General features: G+C 42.2%; 1 protein-coding gene across 1 annotated transcript in view; it reads right to left on the bottom strand.

Annotated features, from left to right (window-relative positions):
- The window catches only part of LOC143104498 (caM kinase-like vesicle-associated protein), a 77,773-nt gene that overhangs the window by 45,497 nt on the left and 13,032 nt on the right, over positions 1 to 19,244 (bottom strand). Inside the window, exons 4-7 of the mRNA XM_076268596.1 lie at positions 16,795 to 16,933; positions 14,764 to 14,884; positions 10,287 to 10,362; positions 2,089 to 2,225 (exon numbers count right to left, since the gene is read on the bottom strand). Of these exons, the coding sequence (XP_076124711.1) occupies positions 2,089 to 2,225; positions 10,287 to 10,362; positions 14,764 to 14,884; positions 16,795 to 16,933 (473 nt within the window). The remainder of the gene's footprint in view (positions 1 to 2,088; positions 2,226 to 10,286; positions 10,363 to 14,763; positions 14,885 to 16,794; positions 16,934 to 19,244) is intronic.

Below are 19,244 nucleotides of genomic sequence, written 5' to 3'. Positions count from 1 at the left end.
TGGTGTTGGAGAGAGGTCACTATTGGTTTTTATAGTTTACGTCACTATTTGCATGAGCCACGACTAGAAAGACTTGCGATAATATCAAACATGTTTGATATTGTCGTAACGGCAAAACTAGAAAAGGACTGACTCCGACTGACTTAAAACCGCTAAGATTGGCACCTTACACTTAACGATCTAGTTGACGGGAGCGCGCCGCGATTCCAGTACAACTCCCATGATTTCTGTCCGACTTTGGAAATTTAGTCGCCGACTGTGAAAACAGGCCAAAATCGTACAATGTAAGGCCGCCATTAGTTGTGTTTTTATATTATATACTTTAATTACTCTTTCTGCCGTTAAAGAATGTGTTTGTGTTGTATGTATGCTGCTGAGACCTTGAATTTCCCCTGGGGATCAATAAAGTATCTATCTATCTATCTATCTATCTATCTATCTACACCAGCAATGTATACCAGCAACACCAGCTAAAATGATCAGCTTGAGGTACAACAAGCAAAACCAGCTGAATTACCACTGTAAGCTGGGTAAACCAGCTGAAGGTATGTTTTTGCAAGAGATTTGCTGGTCTAGCAGGTCTACCATCATAGGATGGTCACACAAGCTGGTTAGCAAGCTGGTCAACCAGCAAACCACCTTAAGCTGGCCAGGCTGGTTTTTTCAGCAGGGCTGGTTTACCCAGTTTACGATGGTAACCACCTTAAGCTGGCCAGGCTGGTTTACCCAGTTTACGATGGAAACCACCTTAAGCTGGCCAGGCTGGTTTACCCAGTTTACGATGGTAACCACCTTAAGCTGGTCAACCAGCTGGTCAACCAGCAAACCACCTTAAGCTGGCCAGGCTGTTTCTTCCGGAGGGTAGACAGGCAGACAAGCCCAGTAGTATAAGTATATATACTCTTTTGATCCCTATATAAGTATGTAAGTGTAAGTAGATATACTCTTTTGATCCCTATATAAGTATGTAAGTATAAGTACATATACTCTTTTGATCCCTATATAAGTATGTAAGTGTAAGTACATATACTCTTTTGATCCCTATATAAGTATGTAAGTATAAGTATATATACTCTTTTGATCCCTATATAAGTATGTAAGTATAAGTATATATACTCTTTTGATCCCTATATAAGTATGTAAGTATAAGTATATATACTCTTTTGATCCCTATATAAGTATGTAAGTATAAGTATATATACTCTTTTGATCCCTATATAAGTATGTAAGTATAAGTATATATACTCTTTTGATCCCTATATAAGTATGTAAGTATAAGTATATATACTCTTTTGATCCCTATATAAGTATGTAAGTATAAGTACATATACTCTTTTGATCCCTATATAAGTATGTAAGTATAAGTATATATACTCTTTTGATCCCTATATAAGTATGTAAGTATAAGTACATATACTCTTTTGATCCCTATATAAGTATGTAAGTATAAGTACATATACTCTTTTGATCCCTATATAAGTATGTAAGTGTAAGTAGATATACTCTTTTGATCCCTATATAAGTATGTAAGTATAAGTATATATACTCTTTTGATCCCTATATAAGTATGTAAGTGTAAGTATATATACTCTTTTGATCCCTATATAAGTATGTAAGTATAAGTATATATACTCTTTTGATCCCTATATAAGTATGTAAGTATAAGTATATATACTCTTTTGATCCCGAGAGGGAAATTTGGTCTCTTTTATCCCAATCCGTGAATTAGTGAAACACACACAGCACACAATGAACACACAGTGAGGTGAAGCACACACTAACCCGGAACAGTGAGCTGCCTGCTACAGCGATGCTCGGGGAGCAGTGAGGAGTTAGGTGCATGTGGGCATGTGATGTGGGCATGGGAGAGCAGTACTCAACCACTTCCCCCGCCCACATTTTTCCTAATGGGTCAGGGATAGAACCGGCAACCCTTCGGTTACAAGCCCGAAGCCCTAACCAGTATACCACAGCTGCCCCCAAATAGACAGGCGGACAGACAGAAGGACAAAAGACCCACACACACACACACACACATACCCTGAGTTATGGACACCCAACCTTACACACACTCTTCCTCTTGCTGACCTGAGTCGGAGATGTCGTCCCAGTAAGGGGAATCAAACTCGTAGTCCCCCGCCAGAATCTTCCGGAACAAGTTCTTGTCATGGTTTTCATAATCATCATCATCGCTTTCGTCGTAGAAGGGTGGATTGCCAGACAACCTGTGGAAATCAAATACAGATCATAAACTAGATCATAGTAGATCATAAACTAGATCATACTAGATCATAGTAGATCATAAACTAGATCATAGTAGATCGTAAACTAGATCATACTAGATCATAGACTAGATCATAGTTAGGACGTTAACGCAGTTAACGCAGAAGGACGCAGCTTGTGCATAGCTGCCGTTGGACTGTGTCAGTTTGAGCATACCTTGCTGATGTTGGCCCTTCGATACACTGCCCTACAACTTTTGCAGTTGTCATTTATCAACGCGGCTATCAGCGAAAATGTGCTCCACCTCTGCCGGGCGACGGGGATATTGCGCAGGAAACGCTGCGATGGTCTGATAAGTGCGACTCACCAGAGCGTAGGCCAACTGGCTCTGTCATGTCAACTACAAGCCACCTCATCTACCAAAGTTATGCCCCAGCGATTACAAGTGTAAAGAAAAAGGAATCATCTGCGAAAATGGACATAAACAACAAAAAGACACTTTTAAACATGCCAACTGGCAGCGCACTAACTCTTGCTGGTGAGCGCTCATCTGATATTGGAGATCATCTTTTGGGTATGCCTATATCGGACTTGTCACAACATTTTAAGACACGTAAAAGGCTTGGTTTTGTTCACATAAATGCTAGGAGCCTTTTGCCAAAGATGGACATTTTAAAGTTGTGGGCTAATGACTCCAACTCTGACGTCATTGTCATTTCAGAAACTTGGTTGAATACCAATGTTAATTACTAAGATATTTCCCTTTATGGTTACAATATTTGTAGAGCTGATAGAGTTAAATGGGGTGGTGGCGTAGCTATTTATGTTAGAAACAGTTTAAGCTTCTCTATACGTGTATCCACCTCTGTCCTGGGTCAGTTTGATTTATTAGCCATTAACGTAAAACTCGGTGGCTGTTCTCTGGCTATTGTGGCCGTTTACCGTCCACCCTCTGCCAATCCTGACGCACTACATAGTCTCTCAGAGCAATTTACTTCTCTAGTTCATTCTGAAGCTGTCATTTTAGGGGACCTTAACCTAGACTGGATGTCTCCAGCAGCTGATTACTTAAAACATGTGTGTAACGAGTTAAATCTTACCCAAATAGTCACAGAACCCACACAATCTAATATGAAAATTCCCAGTCGTTCATCCCTGTTAGATCTCATTCTTACAAATAAGCCTCATAATTATATGCATAGCTGTGTATTCCCAATGGATTTCAGTGATCATTGTCCTGTGGGCTGCATTAGAGATGGAAGAAGAAAAAGGTCAGGGCCTCTGTATGTAAATATTATTATTATGCAGGCATTTTTACATGATCTACATGCCAGTGACCTTACTTCTTTAAATCTTATTCCAGATGCTGAACTTGCATTAGAATACTTCCAGACTATTTGTAACACCTTAGCAGATAAAAATGACCCTTTTAAGAGATTTAGGATAAAAAATAGATGTAACCCTTGGTTCAGTCATGATTTAGGTGAGATTATTTGTCAAAGAAACAAAGCTTCGGCATTGGCAAGATCCACTGGTAGTGAAGGAGATTGACAAACTTTCAGACATCTTAGAAATACATGCACTTACTTTGTGAAAAGGGCTAAATCTACCTATTATTTGAACAACCTGTCTGACTGTGGTAGCAATCCAGCTACATTCTGGAAAGTGATTAAGTCACTTAAAGGAGAATTCCGGTGTGGTTTTCACCTAAAGTGTGTTGAAACATGATACAGAGTGTGAACGTATGTCTCATAGCTCATCTCGGCTTGTCCCCTGCACTCATAAATCTGGCGCTAGTTAGCCAATGCTACCAACAGGTTTTCGTTGGGGGTGCCTCGGGCATCGGCCTAGCCATGCAAATAAATCACTGTTTTACACCATTTACGAGGCTCAAAGTAGCCCCATACTTCATTGGTAGACTTCCTAGGGCCTTGACATTTAAAACGAGACATTGAGAACTTTGAAAAAGCACTGGTAGTTTATTTACAAGACGATTTATACAGACAGTACCTTACTGAATTTTACCGTTCGACGCCATCTTGAATTTAGTCACGATATGTCGAGCGACGAGTACGAACGAACTGCAAAAACTGCTTATCTAACAAAATCTCACCAAGTGTTAATCTTATATCAAGATAAAAAAAACGAGTTGGTATTGTTTTCAGTATAAAGAGACTTACCTAGCGCTTTCTTGTGAAAACATTTGACTTGATTTAAAAAAAGTTTGACTTATTTTAAGACATCTAACCCTGAAAACAAGCAAATTTGTCTGCCAGTGCGTTAAGCAAATGTGTCCTAAAAACAAGCAAATTTGTCTGCCAGTGCGTTGAGCAAATTTGTCTTGATAAGACTCCTTAAAATAAGTCAAAGTCTTCTTAAATTAAGTCAAAATGTTCTTTTGAGAGGGCGCTAGGTAAGTATTTTCATACTAAAAACAATACCAAATAGATTTTTTTTATCTTAATATAAGATTAATAACACTTGGTTAGATTTAATTTTTTGCAGTGAAGGGATCACATTCCAAAAATAATTCAGTGGAAATGCATGGATTCAGTTGCTTCTTGCTTATGTGTGTGTGTAAGGTTAGGTGTGTGTGTGTGTGTGTGTGCGTGTGTAAGGTTAGCAGACATCCCAAGTCTCACGGAAGTTCCGGGAGTCTCCCGCATATTGATAACGGCTCCCTGATGCCCCCAAATTAGATAAAATCTCCCGTAATCTACAGCGAGCGAGCCAGAGTGCGCACATGAGACCGAAACTTCAAATCGTGTGTGCATCTGAGTGTAGCGCGCACACAACGGGGATGGAGAGAAAGAGAGAGAGAGAAAGAGAGAGGTAGCTGTGTGCCTGTTCAAGACCGAGAGCATCCTGATTGGCCTGTTTCAGTTCAGTTCAGAAGGAACAGGAGCGTTCCATAACCTTCGCTGAATTCTGCGTGGCTTTGAGCATTTACAGAGATGTCATGTGTGAGGCTTATCCCGCCCGCAGAGCAGAGCTAGACACATACCTCTCCATCATCGCAGATCTGGCCGTGTCCTACGGTGGGACACTTTTTTATGATTATCATAAATCCTTCTCCGCTAAGGCCGCCACCTACATCCAAAGGTTTAACCAAAAATTGGACTGGTCCGTAGTCGATTTGTCTCTCATTAGCCGTCACTTCACGGGTCATCAAGTTCTGAAATGCTCCATCTGCGGGTCCTCGGCCCATTCCTCTGCCCTCTGCTCCAAAGCAAAACCCACCGCCGGACCATCTAAAGCTCCACCAAGCCGCAAGTCCCCTGCACTGCAAAAACTGCTTATCTAACAAAATCTAACCAAGTGTTATTAATCTTATATCAAGATAAAAAAAAACTAGTTGGTATTGTTTTCAGTATAAAGAGACTTACCTAGCGCTTTCTTGTGAAATCATTTGACTTAATTTAAAAAATATTTGACTTATTTTAAGACATCTCATCTTGAAAACAAGCAAATTTGTCCTTAAAACAAGCAAATTTGTCTGCCAGTGCATTGAGCAAATTTGTCTTGATAAGACTCCTTAAAATAAGTTAAAGTCTTCTTAAATTAAGTCAAAATGATCTTTTGAGAGAAAAAATAGATTTTTTAATCTTAATATAAGATCAATAACACTTGGTTAGAATTCATTTTTTGCAGTGTGTAAATGTTCCCAGGCTGGGACACGCTCTTCGCAAGCATCCAAACCGCTGTTTTGTCAATTATTTAATTACTGGTCTTGTTCATGGATTTTTTGCTGGTTTGACAAATTTCCCTGCTGTTTCTTTCACATGCCCTAATTTGTTGTCTGCTAGGCGAGAGCCGGAAATAGTGGATGCCCTCTTGGAGAAGGAGTTAAAAAAAGGATTCATGATCGGTCCATTTGATAAGTCGCCGTTTCCCGTTTTTCGTATAAACCCCATAGGCGTTAGCCTGGAAACCAGACTCTCTGACTTCGCAGAGAGTCTGGCCTAGATCCATAGGCGTTTGTTTATTTCCGGGTGGGAGGGCACAGTTTAAAAGGGTTTAAAATCATTGGAGTTCCTTTGAACCAATCACTAACAACCGGCGTTTCGTCATACAGAGAAGTTTCTCTGCAGCACGCCCATAACAAGCACGGGTGCATCTTATCAGCAAACAATCACACGTTTCATCTGCGTAACTCTCGCCAAAATGCATCATATAGTGTTTTGTAAATGTCAAACTTTCATATAAATGCATAAGTACGTCCAAAGCGCCACTTTTAAGCTTGTATGCGTTGTCGTTTTCGGGTGAAATGACCTTTTGAATGGGATTCCTATAGGGCTACTACTTTTTTGATACAATCGCGTCAAAATCGCTGTTTTTCAAATACTATGAAGGCTCGACACAACATGAAACTTTGATCGAAGTATCATCAGTGTCTCTACACATGAACTCGAGCATTGAGAACATTGTTGGTGTACACAGAGTTTACTAAAAGAGAGGTTTTGAACAACTCACTTGTTTTTTCTGCTCGCTGCCATCTTGCCATCTTGCAAGGAGTGAGTTGTCCAAAATCTTTCTTTTTAGTAAACTATGTGTACACAAACAATGTTCTTAATGCTCGAGTTCATATGTAGAGACACTGATGATGCTTCGATCAAAGTTTCAAGTTATGTCGAGCCTTCTTAGTGTTTGAAAAATAGCGATTTTGACCCGACCATGTAGCCTACTAAACTACAGTTTGACTCGGGTACGTTCGTAGTCTATTTCAAGTGACAAAATCTATGACTAAAGTTTAGCTGACGATATAACATCCTACTCCACTGTGACTTCGTTCATGACACTCCTGTTAATAGGATAAACTATTATTTACATTTGCTCAAAGATTTCATAAGTATAAGTCCTTTTCGCTCCCTACTTGATGTAATCCAAGCGATCTGCTTCAGGGACGGGGACGTAGTAATTGAAACACCATGCCTGGGTACGTAATCGTTCTCAGGGACGCCCTCTGTTCGCTGGTTGGTCGGCTGCCCAACTGCCGAAGTAAACGAGCGTGAATCAACCTATTCCAGACGGAGTACTGTAGGGAAAAGAAATCGACCGGAAGTACGTAGACAGGCCAAGGCCAGGCTACATAGGCGTGGCCACAAGGAAATATTCTGGCAAAAAACGTTTGATCATCGACCTTTCCGCCCCCCACAACGGTCAGGTCGACAGCATCAATGATTTCATTCCGCTTCCTCCGTTTTCCCTGATTTATAGTACGGTCGACAAATTGATAAAAAAAGGCGGGCAGGGGAGCGTGGCTCGCAAAGGCCGACGTTTCAGACGCGTTTAAAGTAATGCCACTACACCCCTCGCAGTGGCCCCTATTCGGCGTCAAGTGGAGGAAAAAGCTGTTCTTTTATGTTAGACTTACTTTCGGCTGTAGAAGCAGTCCGAAAATTTTCGATACGTTGGCCGAAGCACTTTGCTGGATTCTGCTAAATAATGATAACCTCCCGTTCGTCCTCCATCTGCTGGATGATTTTCTGCTGGTAGATTTTCCCTCCACGCCGCCCAATGTCTCGATTTCAGCCCTTAAGCGCACTTTCTCCCACCTGAGTATTCCGCTGTCGTAAAAGAAAACCATACGTTCGGTTAAGGTCATCGAGTTTTTGGGTATCGCACTCGACTCTAACCTCATGCAAGCGTCGCTACCCCCAGAGAAATTGTCCCGTATACGACAAGTCATGCACGACGCCTGTGAGTCCCAGTCGTTCTGTAAAAGAGAACTGCTTTCTCTCCTGGGCCACTTGAACTTCGCCATGAGGGTAATTCCACAAGGCCGATCATTCGTTTCCAGGCTACTCGATTTATCAAAAACTAAAAAATATCAGTGACATAATCACCATTGACGCTGGTTGTAGGTCTGAGCTTAAGTTTTGGGCTCAGTTCCTGGAAAAATGGAATGGAATTTCGTTCTTTCATAATGATTTCGCAGAATCATCTCCTGCCCTTAACCTATACACTGACGCTGCCCCTTCTATTGGGTTTGGGGGGGTTTTCAACAAAGAATGGTTCGCAAGTGCATGGCCGGCAGAATTACGCACTCTGCCCCCCGATGTATCGTCAACGGCCTTACTCGAATTGTACCCAATTGTTATCGCTTGTCTTTTATGGGGCAAGCATTGGGCAAGGAAACGAATTATCATCTTTTGTGACAACAAAGCAACCGTGGCTATAATCAACAAAGGACGCTCCTCCGTACCGTTTATTAATACATTTATGAGGCGTCTAACATGGTTATCAATCATGGGCAATTATGTTATTCGCGCAGTCCACATCCCCGGTCTAAATAATCAAGTGGCCGATTCTCTCTCTCGTTTTAATTTTCAGAAATTCCATCTTCTGTGTCCAGGAGCAGCCCGAACAAGCTTGGAATGTCCGCCATTCAGTCAGACCATTTTCTGTGCTCTGCTGCTCGATATATGCGTGGGGGTCTGGCGAAATCAACATTAAAAATGTACGACTCAGCCTGGTCTCACTTTACCAATTTCTGTGCCACCTTATCTGTAGCTACTCTGCCAGTCAATATTGCATGTATTAGTGCATTTATAGTCCACTGCTTCAAGTCTAGGAGGATCAAATGTATGGTTGCTGCTATTCAGTTTCACCTGCGCTGTCAGGACCCTTCCGCTGCTGCCATTCTGGAGAATCCATCCATACGCCTCCTGTTGAACGGCCTCAAAAAGGAGTCACCCCAAGGCAATGACAAACGCCTCCCTTTCACTTTACCTTTGGTTGAAAAAATTATTTCACAATTGAGGGCAGGGTGTTTTGGGTCCTACATAGATAAATTACTGGAGACTGTAATCCTCACAGCCTTTTATGGTTTTCTACGGGGTGGTGAATTTTCATCTCGCACTTATGCTTTTGACCCACATTATGATCTCACAATTTCTGATATCTCAATTTTCGAGCACCATTTCACCTTGCTTCTTAAGCACTCAAAAACTGACAAAAGTGGCCAAGGCACTGTCATTTATATCTCTGAATCTGATGGTGTGTTTTGTCCTTTGTCTTCCATGCGGACCGACTTGCAAAGCCGTCCCCGTGCTGCACCCCAGGAGCCGCTTTTCGTCACCCCAGAGGGGAAGCCAATGTCCAGAGCCTGGTTCGCGTGCCACCTGCGCCTCCTCTGCCAATTCTGTGGGCTGCCTCCAGACCGCTACACGCCTCATTCCCTGCGCATCGGGGCGGCAACCACTGCTGCAGCTTCCGCTCCGGTGTCGACCCTGAAGGCCATGGGGCGCTGGAATTCTGCTGCCTACGCATGCTACCTAAGGCCGGACGTGCGTAACATTCTCGATGCCCAGAAAGCCATGTCCCCTGCTGCCCCTGGTGATGACCATTAACAGTGTCTGTTGCATCTATGCGTTATGCTGCCATCTGCTGCTCCTGCTGCTATGCCACCCACCCCCCCGCCTTTACCAAATTTAGTTACAAATTTAGTTCTAGATATTTGGTTTGGGGGGCTTATCTCTATAACTATGACATCCTCTCATCGTATCTGAGAGAGGATTACCAGGTATAGTCTGTTTGGGGGAATATTTATCTCTCCCTGTCCTGCTGGGGTGAGAATTCCGTAAACTGCTGCTGCCCCCTGACTTAATGCTTTTCCATGGTGCTCATGGAAATAGGGGGGTTCCTCCGAACAGAGCTATACCGCCAAATGTAATTCATAATTTACAATAAAGAAATTTCATTCAGAATCTTCTCTTGTGTTTCTTGACTAAAATGGTTCTGACAGAAGTGTCATTTCATGTGCATATTATTCAGGACTAGCCTACTAGATGGCTATTTGCCAAGGCTACACAGAGACCAAACTACCAAAATCTACATATTTTATTATCACAATTTTTTAACTATAGGCCTTCCTTATTTGGTGTGTTGAGTAAAGACAAATAATTAACAAACATGGGCTATTCATCACTATTTCAATATCTAAGAAGGCTAAAGTATTTATTTATTTATTTATTTATTTATTTATTGAGGGGGTACCTCCCTGAAATGGCTTTTTGCAGGTTGGGATGTCTGGGTTAGGTGTGTGTGCGTGCGTAACTCACAGGATGTACATGATCACTCCCACGGCCCAGCAGTCCACAGGGCGACCGTATCGCTGCCTCCCGACCACCTCCGGGGCTACGAGTTAAGACAGGGGTCATACACACACACAAATATACACACACACAAATATAAACACACCCTGAAACTTTGACGTCTCAGCCATGATTCTACACAAATCCTTTCTGAACATCTTTATACAAAAAGCTGACATAAAATGGTTTGCTAAGCTATTAATTGAAGCCTACTAACCGACACTTTCAGAAGACTTCGCTCCAGTTTTTTCAGGTAAGTGACATGCATTACACTACTATTTCACGTAGATGTTAGGATTATTTAGCATCGATGTTACTGGGCACTGTAATGTTACGTTAGCGTCAAATCGCCTCAAATAAGTTAATATCGAAAATGATGACCGAATGGCAGAAACACACATGTTCTCGTCAAAAAACCTTTTGTAAATACGCACTGTGGGAATGCTTAGTCCGTTGTCAATTTCTACAGTCTTTGGGTTGTCACATTTAAGACAAAAAGCATTAAACGGCTGCTTGTCGGCTAGCTGAGGTAAAATTGTGAACCGCTATGAACCATTGACCGTATAATTTGAACATTATGCGATCCATGCAACGATGAGCGATAGCCAGTTACCATAATTGGTGTTAGTTATAATTGACGTTTGAAACTCTTATTGATTTATTTATTTGTTAAACACAAATTTGAACGAACACTTCTTGTCTATGCAAAGATTCCCTGTAGGTGATCCAGACAGGCTGGGTGCTGGAGAGGGCTCTGGACTCTACCTTCAATTCTCGTCTGTGTAGTCGACACTCAGAAGCATCACTTCAGCACTGATTCCATGGTACTTTGACATTTTTCATACATTTAAATGGAGCAACCTGGTTGTATATTCCAGACATCATTAGCATATACCAAACATCCCAAGTCTCCCGGAAGTTCCGGGAGTCTCCCGCATATTGATAAAGGCTCCCTGATGCCCCAAATTAGATAAAATCTCCCGGAATCTAGAACGAGCGAGCCAGAGTGCGCACACGAGACCGAAACTTCAAATCGTGTGTGCATCTGAGTGTAGCGCGCACACGACGGGGATGGAGAGAGAGAGAGAGAAAGAAAGAGAGAGAGAGAGAGAGAGAGGTAACTGTGTGCCTGTTCAAGACAGAGAGCATCCTGATTGGCCTGTTTCAGTTCAGTTCAGAAGGAACAAGAGTGTCATGGCAGAGACAGAGTGCCCCCCAAAAAGAAATATTTTAAGACCCATTTCACATCAGACTACACGAAAGTGTACCCTTGTCTAAGAGTTCAAAATAACGATAGTCTTGCATGCTGCACTGTTTGTAACAGTGACTTTAGCATTGTTAAATAATTGCAAAAGACATGTTGAGGTGAGTTTAACAAGTGTCATTTCATGTGCATATTATTCAGGACTAGCCTACTAGATGGCTATTTGCCAAGGCTACATAAAGACCAAACTACCAAAATCTACATATTTTATTATCCCAATTTCTAACTATAGGCCTTCCTTATTTGGTGTGTTGAGTAAAGACAAATAATTAACAAACATGGGCTATTCATCACTATTTCAGTATCTAAGAAGGCTAAAGTATTTTTTATTTATTTATTTATAGGTGGGGGGGGGGGGGGTACCTCCCTGAAAGGGCTTTTTGCAGGTTGGGATGTCTGATATACTGCACAAACATGAATGCATTTCAGACATTTAGAGTGGCCTTTTATTGTGAGTCCAGGGCATATCTGTGCAATAATTATCAAAATAATTATCTTTAGCATCTTTTGATAAGTCACACGGAAAGCAGTTGTATTATGCCTTCAAATCTGCAGGTTTTGGTTGGATACAGATTGCATAATTAAACAATATGGCATCGGTGGCTGACTAGTGTTTGACAGGACCTTGGCCTAACTGTTAATGACTACCTCAACAGATTATTCTACATCTGCTGCTATTGGAGGGCGCAGCCAGCCAGAAGCAGATGGGCTCCCCCTATTAAGTCAGGTTCTGCTCAAGGTTTCTTCCTGGAATATGGGAGTTTTTCCTTGCCACAGTTGCCATATGGCGTGCTTGTGGGGGGTAAGAGGGTTAAGGCTGCCAGTCTTATGACATGTCATTTTCTGTATTTTTGATATGTTGCTGAGTGGATCATAAACGGCCCCAGCAATGAAGAAAAGTGATTGATAATGACTGACTGACTATTATTGTGTTACATGCTTCAAATGTAAAGCACTTTGAGCTGCATTCTGTGTATGAAAGGTGCTATACAAATAAAGCTTATTATTATTATTATAACAGGGTGTAGATATGAGCTTACACTGTTTCACTGAAAACACAAAAATACAACAAAAGGTTATTCTACAGAACTTTAAATACACCAAATTTGTTTTGCTTAGAGCCTGCATAAACAGAGCATGAACAATAGTTAAATATGCCTGTCCTGTCCCCATTCAGCTAAGTGTTCTGTGAGTTTGTTCATTATAACTATATTGCGAATAAGTCTGCAAATCTTATTCTTATAAATCTAAAAATTCTTATAAATCTTATAAGTTGTGGTCATATATTGCCACGACAGTCTATGATTGCCATATAAAAATACATTTAACTTCATTTGTGAGCATTTGTTCATAGTTTGTATAAGTAGTAAGTTCAAGGATGTGACATGTACCAATATTTCTGTTTTCAGATCTGGAACATCCTACCAGATGGGGCACAAGTCATTGTTGAGCAGTGGCAGCTTCTGACTTCAAGGACTTTGTCACCAGCAGACCCCTTGATGATCACCTTTATTTACAACATTTACATCTGTCCGTCTTTAAAGTGATCTAATATGTACTGACTATGCACTAGCTTAGTGGGCAATTTCAAGCAAAACTGTCACGTCCATAACACCAACACAATGCCATGGTATGATATGGTATGATGTGAATGATGATTAGGCTACTTGACATTTGAGCATTCACTCTTCTTGGTTGTAGAACGTAAAAACTTTTCACATAATCATTTGCATCATGCAAATACCATGCCATTTAGTTGGTGTTATGGACGTGACCGTTTTGTGTGGAATTGCCCTAGTACATTTTAGTTTTTGTTATTTTAGTTTCACAAATTCAGTGGTTACCTGTAATGCTCAAGATATACAAGTACAAATTCACCTTTACTTCTGCATCTGGGTCTTCAATTCAACCTACTGACTGAAGTTGTTGTAGGAGCAAAAACAGTCATAAATGTTTTGAGACCACAGGCAATATTGGTTTGGCTTGAGTTTTAATGAGTTAAATGTAATTCACAGTTCACAGAACAGTTCCATAAACATTTCCAAGTGCAAGTTCAGTGCCATCAACAGTAAGTTTGTTTTCTGATGTTTAAAGAACATAAATGAGGTTTGGCATAAGTAAGGGGTAGGTGTAACAGTCCATCAATAGACATAAAGTGAAATGTACAGTCTCAATGGGTTCAATATCACCACACCCCAGCCAAACCACTTCACCTGGACCTCTAGTCCCAGGTTAGAGCCCATGGACCTCCTTGCCGCCTCTTCCCCATGGTATACTGCCAAAACGTGATATTAAGAGTTAATCAAAATAAGTAATTATGTACAACTAATACCCTAGGCTACTACGATTTTGTTATCAATTCACACCAACAAGTTGACAGAATACAGCGAGCTAGCTGATGTTATTGTAAAATAATTAATGTTACAATGAAATGGCTGCCTGCCACTGAGCTTATGTGATGGGTAACGTTAATCACAAAAAAATAAAGGCAAAGATACATTTTTGTCAGTAACGTAAGTGAGTTGCTGAACCTGAAAACTGCTAAGTTACTCTACGTGAGTTTGTGAACCTGTAAAGTTAAACTGCTAAATTACTCTACGTTATTTTACCGTAACTTAAGCAAGGGAGGGATAGCTAACGTTAGTTTATTTTACATAGAAGCTAGTAGCTGCAAACTCAATTCTTCATTCTCAACCTTTCAACCGTTCACCCAAATATTACTGTTCAGCATACAAAATTATAAGGTGTCTGAACATGGCATTACGAAACATACATGAACTTCATGTTAGCAGATCAAACTTACCAGCAAATTATGTTACAGCGAAGTCTGTGCTAGTCCATCTTGTAGGCGTAACGTTACAGGTAACTGAGGCTGCTTGGCTGAAGAAGCGGGTCCACTGGCCGACACACAAAGCCCCGCCCTTTTACCCATATATGGATTGGCTGGGAGTTGGGCGGAGTTAGGATCTCCCAAGATTTTCCAAGATGGCGCTGCCCATATCCCCCCATAAACGGCCTAAATATATGGGTGACGTCACAGACGCTTTGTCCATATTTTTTACAGTCTATGGTTCTACACCAGAATGTGTTGTGTGTTCTACACCAGAATGTGCTGTGAGTTCTACACCAGAATGTGCTGCGTGTTCTACATGAGAGAGGAAACTGCCCTTTGGGTCTTACCCAGGTACTCAGGAGTTCCGCACGGTTCCTTGATGAGGCCGTTCTCGAGCTTGGCCAGGTGGAAGTCACTGATGACAATTTTAGAATGTTTAAGGCGGTTGAAGTAGACCAGGTTCTCCAGCTGAGTAACAAATGCAGAAAACACAGCAAGTGTGAAGACCTCACACTCATCTAGACCACACATCATCTAGACCACATACAGTACTCATCTAGACCTCACACTCATCTAGACCAAATACTAATCTAGACCTCACACTCATCTAGAGTACACACTCATCTAGACCAAATACTAATCTAGACATCACACTCATCTAGAGTACACACTCATCTAGACCTCACACTCATCTAGACCACATACAGTACTCATCTAGACCTCACACTCATCTAGAGTACACACTCATCTAGACATCACACTCATCTAGACCAAATACTAATCTAGAGTACACACTCATCTAGACCTCACACTCATCTAGAGTACACACTCATCTAGACATCACACTCATCTAGACCAAATACTAATCTAGACCTCACACTCATCTAGAGTACACACTCATCTAGACATCACACTCATCTAGACCAAATACTAATCTAGACCTCACACTCATCTAGAGTACACACTCATCTAGACGACACACTCATCTGCACTCATGCTCCAGACATTTACATTCATATACACATCAGATAACACCATCACCTCAGATAACACCATCACCTCAGATACAGTGTAGATAACACCATCACCTCAGATAACACCATCACCTCATATACAGTGTAGATAACACCACCTCAGATATAGTGTAGATAACACCATCACCTCAGATAACACCATCAGCCTCAGATAACACCATCACATCAGATAACACCATCACCTCATATACAGGGTAGATAACACCATCACTTCAGATAACACCATCACCCTCAGATAACACCATCACATCAGATAACACCATCACCTCATATACAGGGTAGATAACACCATCACCTCAGATACAGTGTAGGTAGATAACACCATCACCTCATAACACCATCACCTCATATACAGGGTAGATAACACCATCACCTCAGATAACACCATCACCTCATATACAGTGTAGATAACACCATCACCTCAGATAACACCATCACCTCATATACAGTGTAGATAACACCATCACCTCAGATAACACCACCTCAGATACAGTGTAGATAACACCACCTCAGATATAGTGTAGATAACACCATCACCTCAGATAACACCATCACCCTCAGATAACACCATCACCTCATATACAGGGTAGATAACACCATCACCTCATATACAGGGTAGATAACACCATCACCTCAGATACAGTGTAGGTAGATAACACCATCACCTCAGATAACACCATCACCTCAGATACCACCATCACCTCAGATACAGTGTAGATAACACCATCACCTCAGATAACACCATCACCTCATATACAGTGTAGATAACACCATCACCTCATAACACCATCACCTCAAATACAGGGTAGATAACATCATCACCTCAGATACAGTGTAGATAACACCATCACCTCAGATACAGTGTAGATAACACCATCACCTCATAACACCATCACCTCAAATACAGGGTAGATAACATCATCACCTCAGATACAGTGTAGATAACACCATCACCTCAGATACAGTGTAGATAACTCCATCATCTCATATACAGTGTAGATAACACCACCTCAGATATAGTATAGATAACACCATCACCTCAGATAACACCATCACCTCATATACAGTGTAGATAACACCACCTCAGATATAGTGTAGATAACACCATCACCTCAGATAACACCATCACCCTCAGATAACACCATCACCTCATATACAGGGTAGATAACACCATAACTTCAGATACAGTGTAGATAACACCATCACCTCAGATACAATGTAGATAACACCATCACCTCAGATACACTCTAATCATGTCTAGATAGATAGAGATAGATAGATACTTTATTGATCCCCAAGGAGAAATTCAAGAAGTCTAGTTTGTGGCCCTTAGGGGGCGCTAACCTTGAGGTTCCTGTGGACGATGTTGAGGGAGTGCAGGTATGCGAGGGCCTCCATCACCTGCCGGATCACGTTGCTGGTGTCCCGCTCGGAGTAATATCCCTGATCCAGGATCCAGTCAAACACCTCTCTACCTGTGGCCCTGTGATGTGCGCACACACACACACACACACACACACACAGCCAAGAACACATGCATACACACACATACACACATATGCAAACACACACATGCTCAAGCACACACACACACACACACACACACACACACACACAGTCAAGAACTCATACGCACACACACACACACACACACACAAACACAAACACATATGCAAACATACAGATGCTCAAGCCCACACACACACACACACACACACAAAGTCAAGAACACATGCACACACACATACCGACACACACACACACACACACACACAGTCAAGCACACACACGCTCAATCACACACACACACACAAACACATATGCAAACACACACACATGCACATACATTAAATTGCTTTAATTAGAGTCCAAATGCATCCAGAGTTGCTTGGGCAATGGCAAGGCAGCAGGACCGAACCAAATATATTGACTTCATGAAGGAGGAAACATAAATGAATGGGTATCTATGAGGGGAATCTGCAACACTAGACTCATGCAGACATAAAGAGGACATTAAAAACACTGCTGTCTTCAGAGTTCTCTTCTACCTAGGGTTAGCCCTAACCAGTTCTCTGCTACCTAGGGTTAACCCTTACCGAGTTCTCTGCTACCTAGGATTAACCCTAACCCTGCTGCCTAGGGCTAAGCCAGTTCCCTGCTACCTAGGGTTAGCCATAACCCTAATATAGTTAAGAACACTGTTGTCTTCAGAGTTGTCTGCTACCTAGGGTTAACCCTAGCATGTAAGAGCAGACATCAGTGGGAGGTACAGATCCTGGACAGTCCAACCCAATGGGGGTAGTGATGAGCAAAGGAAAAAAGAAAGCTAATCAGCTTACAATTCCAGCTTCTGAGCCCTCTTCCTCAGCGGGACAGACATCGTCCAGGATCATCGGCCCCTCCCACAACCCATCACCACCACACACAACACGCAGCAACACCAAACACCGTCAATCACAACCTCAACCACCTAGACCCCTTCCCCTTCTCCCACGACCCCCCCTCCCCCTCTACCACCCCACGTATCACAGTTGGGAGCACAACAGAATCCAGGAATGGCATATTCATGCCACCAAACCTGTACTACTGATAGGGGATTCTAATCTAGCACGCATCCCCCCTCACTCCTACCCACACATTCAAATTGACAGCTATCCTGGTGCTACTGTCAATCACATGACCCGTTTATTGGAAAAGACCCCCCCACAGGTGACTGTTGAACTGGCTGTCCTGTCGGTGGGCACCAACAACATGAGGCACAATGCCAAGGCCACCACCAAAAAACAGTTAAACACAATGTTCAAGTTAGCCACCAAAACCTTCCCCAATGCCAATATCTACGTACCCCTTCTAAATTTCTCACACTCCCTTCATCCTGATCACATTCAGAATCTAACTGAAATCAATCAGTATATTTCAAAACACCTCCCCCACCTTCAGCCCCTCCCCGCAGACCAATACACCACCCTTTCTGACAACATACACTGGCCCCCCCCACATAGGCACAACAATGCTGCAATTTTGGTGCCAACAGCTAAATTTAGGCCCCCCCAGACCCTAAGCCAGGACACCACCCCCCCATACACTTCTACCCTCAATGATCCACTGCATTCTGATACTTTGGTCCTTAACCTTTCTAAATCTTTCACTCTCACATCAGCTCAACACTCACTCCTAGAAAAAGGTCTCTCCTTCATCCCCACACCCACCACGGTAAACCGGGAGCTTCGGAGGGACGTCCACTACTATCATAGGCGGCTAAAGCTAATAGATCACTTCAAGGACTCAAATTCGGACCACGACCCCACCCCATTTACTTTCCCCTCCACCTGGGAACCCCTTGATTCCCAGGTGGATGGGAAACTAAAGGCTACTTTCCGTCAAGATCTTCATTGTTTATCCAATCATCTCACCCGACCTTTCCTTCCAGGCCACTCCAACATCTCTCCATCCGAAAGACAGGCAATAACCCAACTCAGGACAAACCCCCACATTATCATTAAACCTGCTGACAAAGGCTCCAAAATTGTAATCCTTGACACCCACCAGTATCTTCTTGAAGCTAACAGGCAACTTTCGAACCAACTCCATTACTCACCCATATCTCATTCACTACAACCACAAGCACAAACTAAAATTCGCAAGCTAGTCCACACGTTGTATTCAAATCACTTTATCTCCAGAAAACATTTTGACTTCCTTTTAGGCCCAGACCAACCCAGACCCCGTGCTTTTTACCTGTTACCCAAGATCCATAAGCCGCCCGACACGTGGACAGTCCCTTCCGAGGTTCC

This window comes from Alosa pseudoharengus, unplaced genomic scaffold, assembly GCF_046254945.1.
Source record: "Alosa pseudoharengus isolate Yale_2024_CS ecotype anadromous, Long Island Sound unplaced genomic scaffold, YU_APseudo_1.1 YU_APseudo_1.1_scf_5, whole genome shotgun sequence".
In the NCBI taxonomy this organism is placed as follows: Eukaryota; Metazoa; Chordata; class Actinopteri; order Clupeiformes; family Clupeidae; genus Alosa; species Alosa pseudoharengus.
This window is presented reverse-complemented; position numbering and strand designations above follow the sequence as displayed.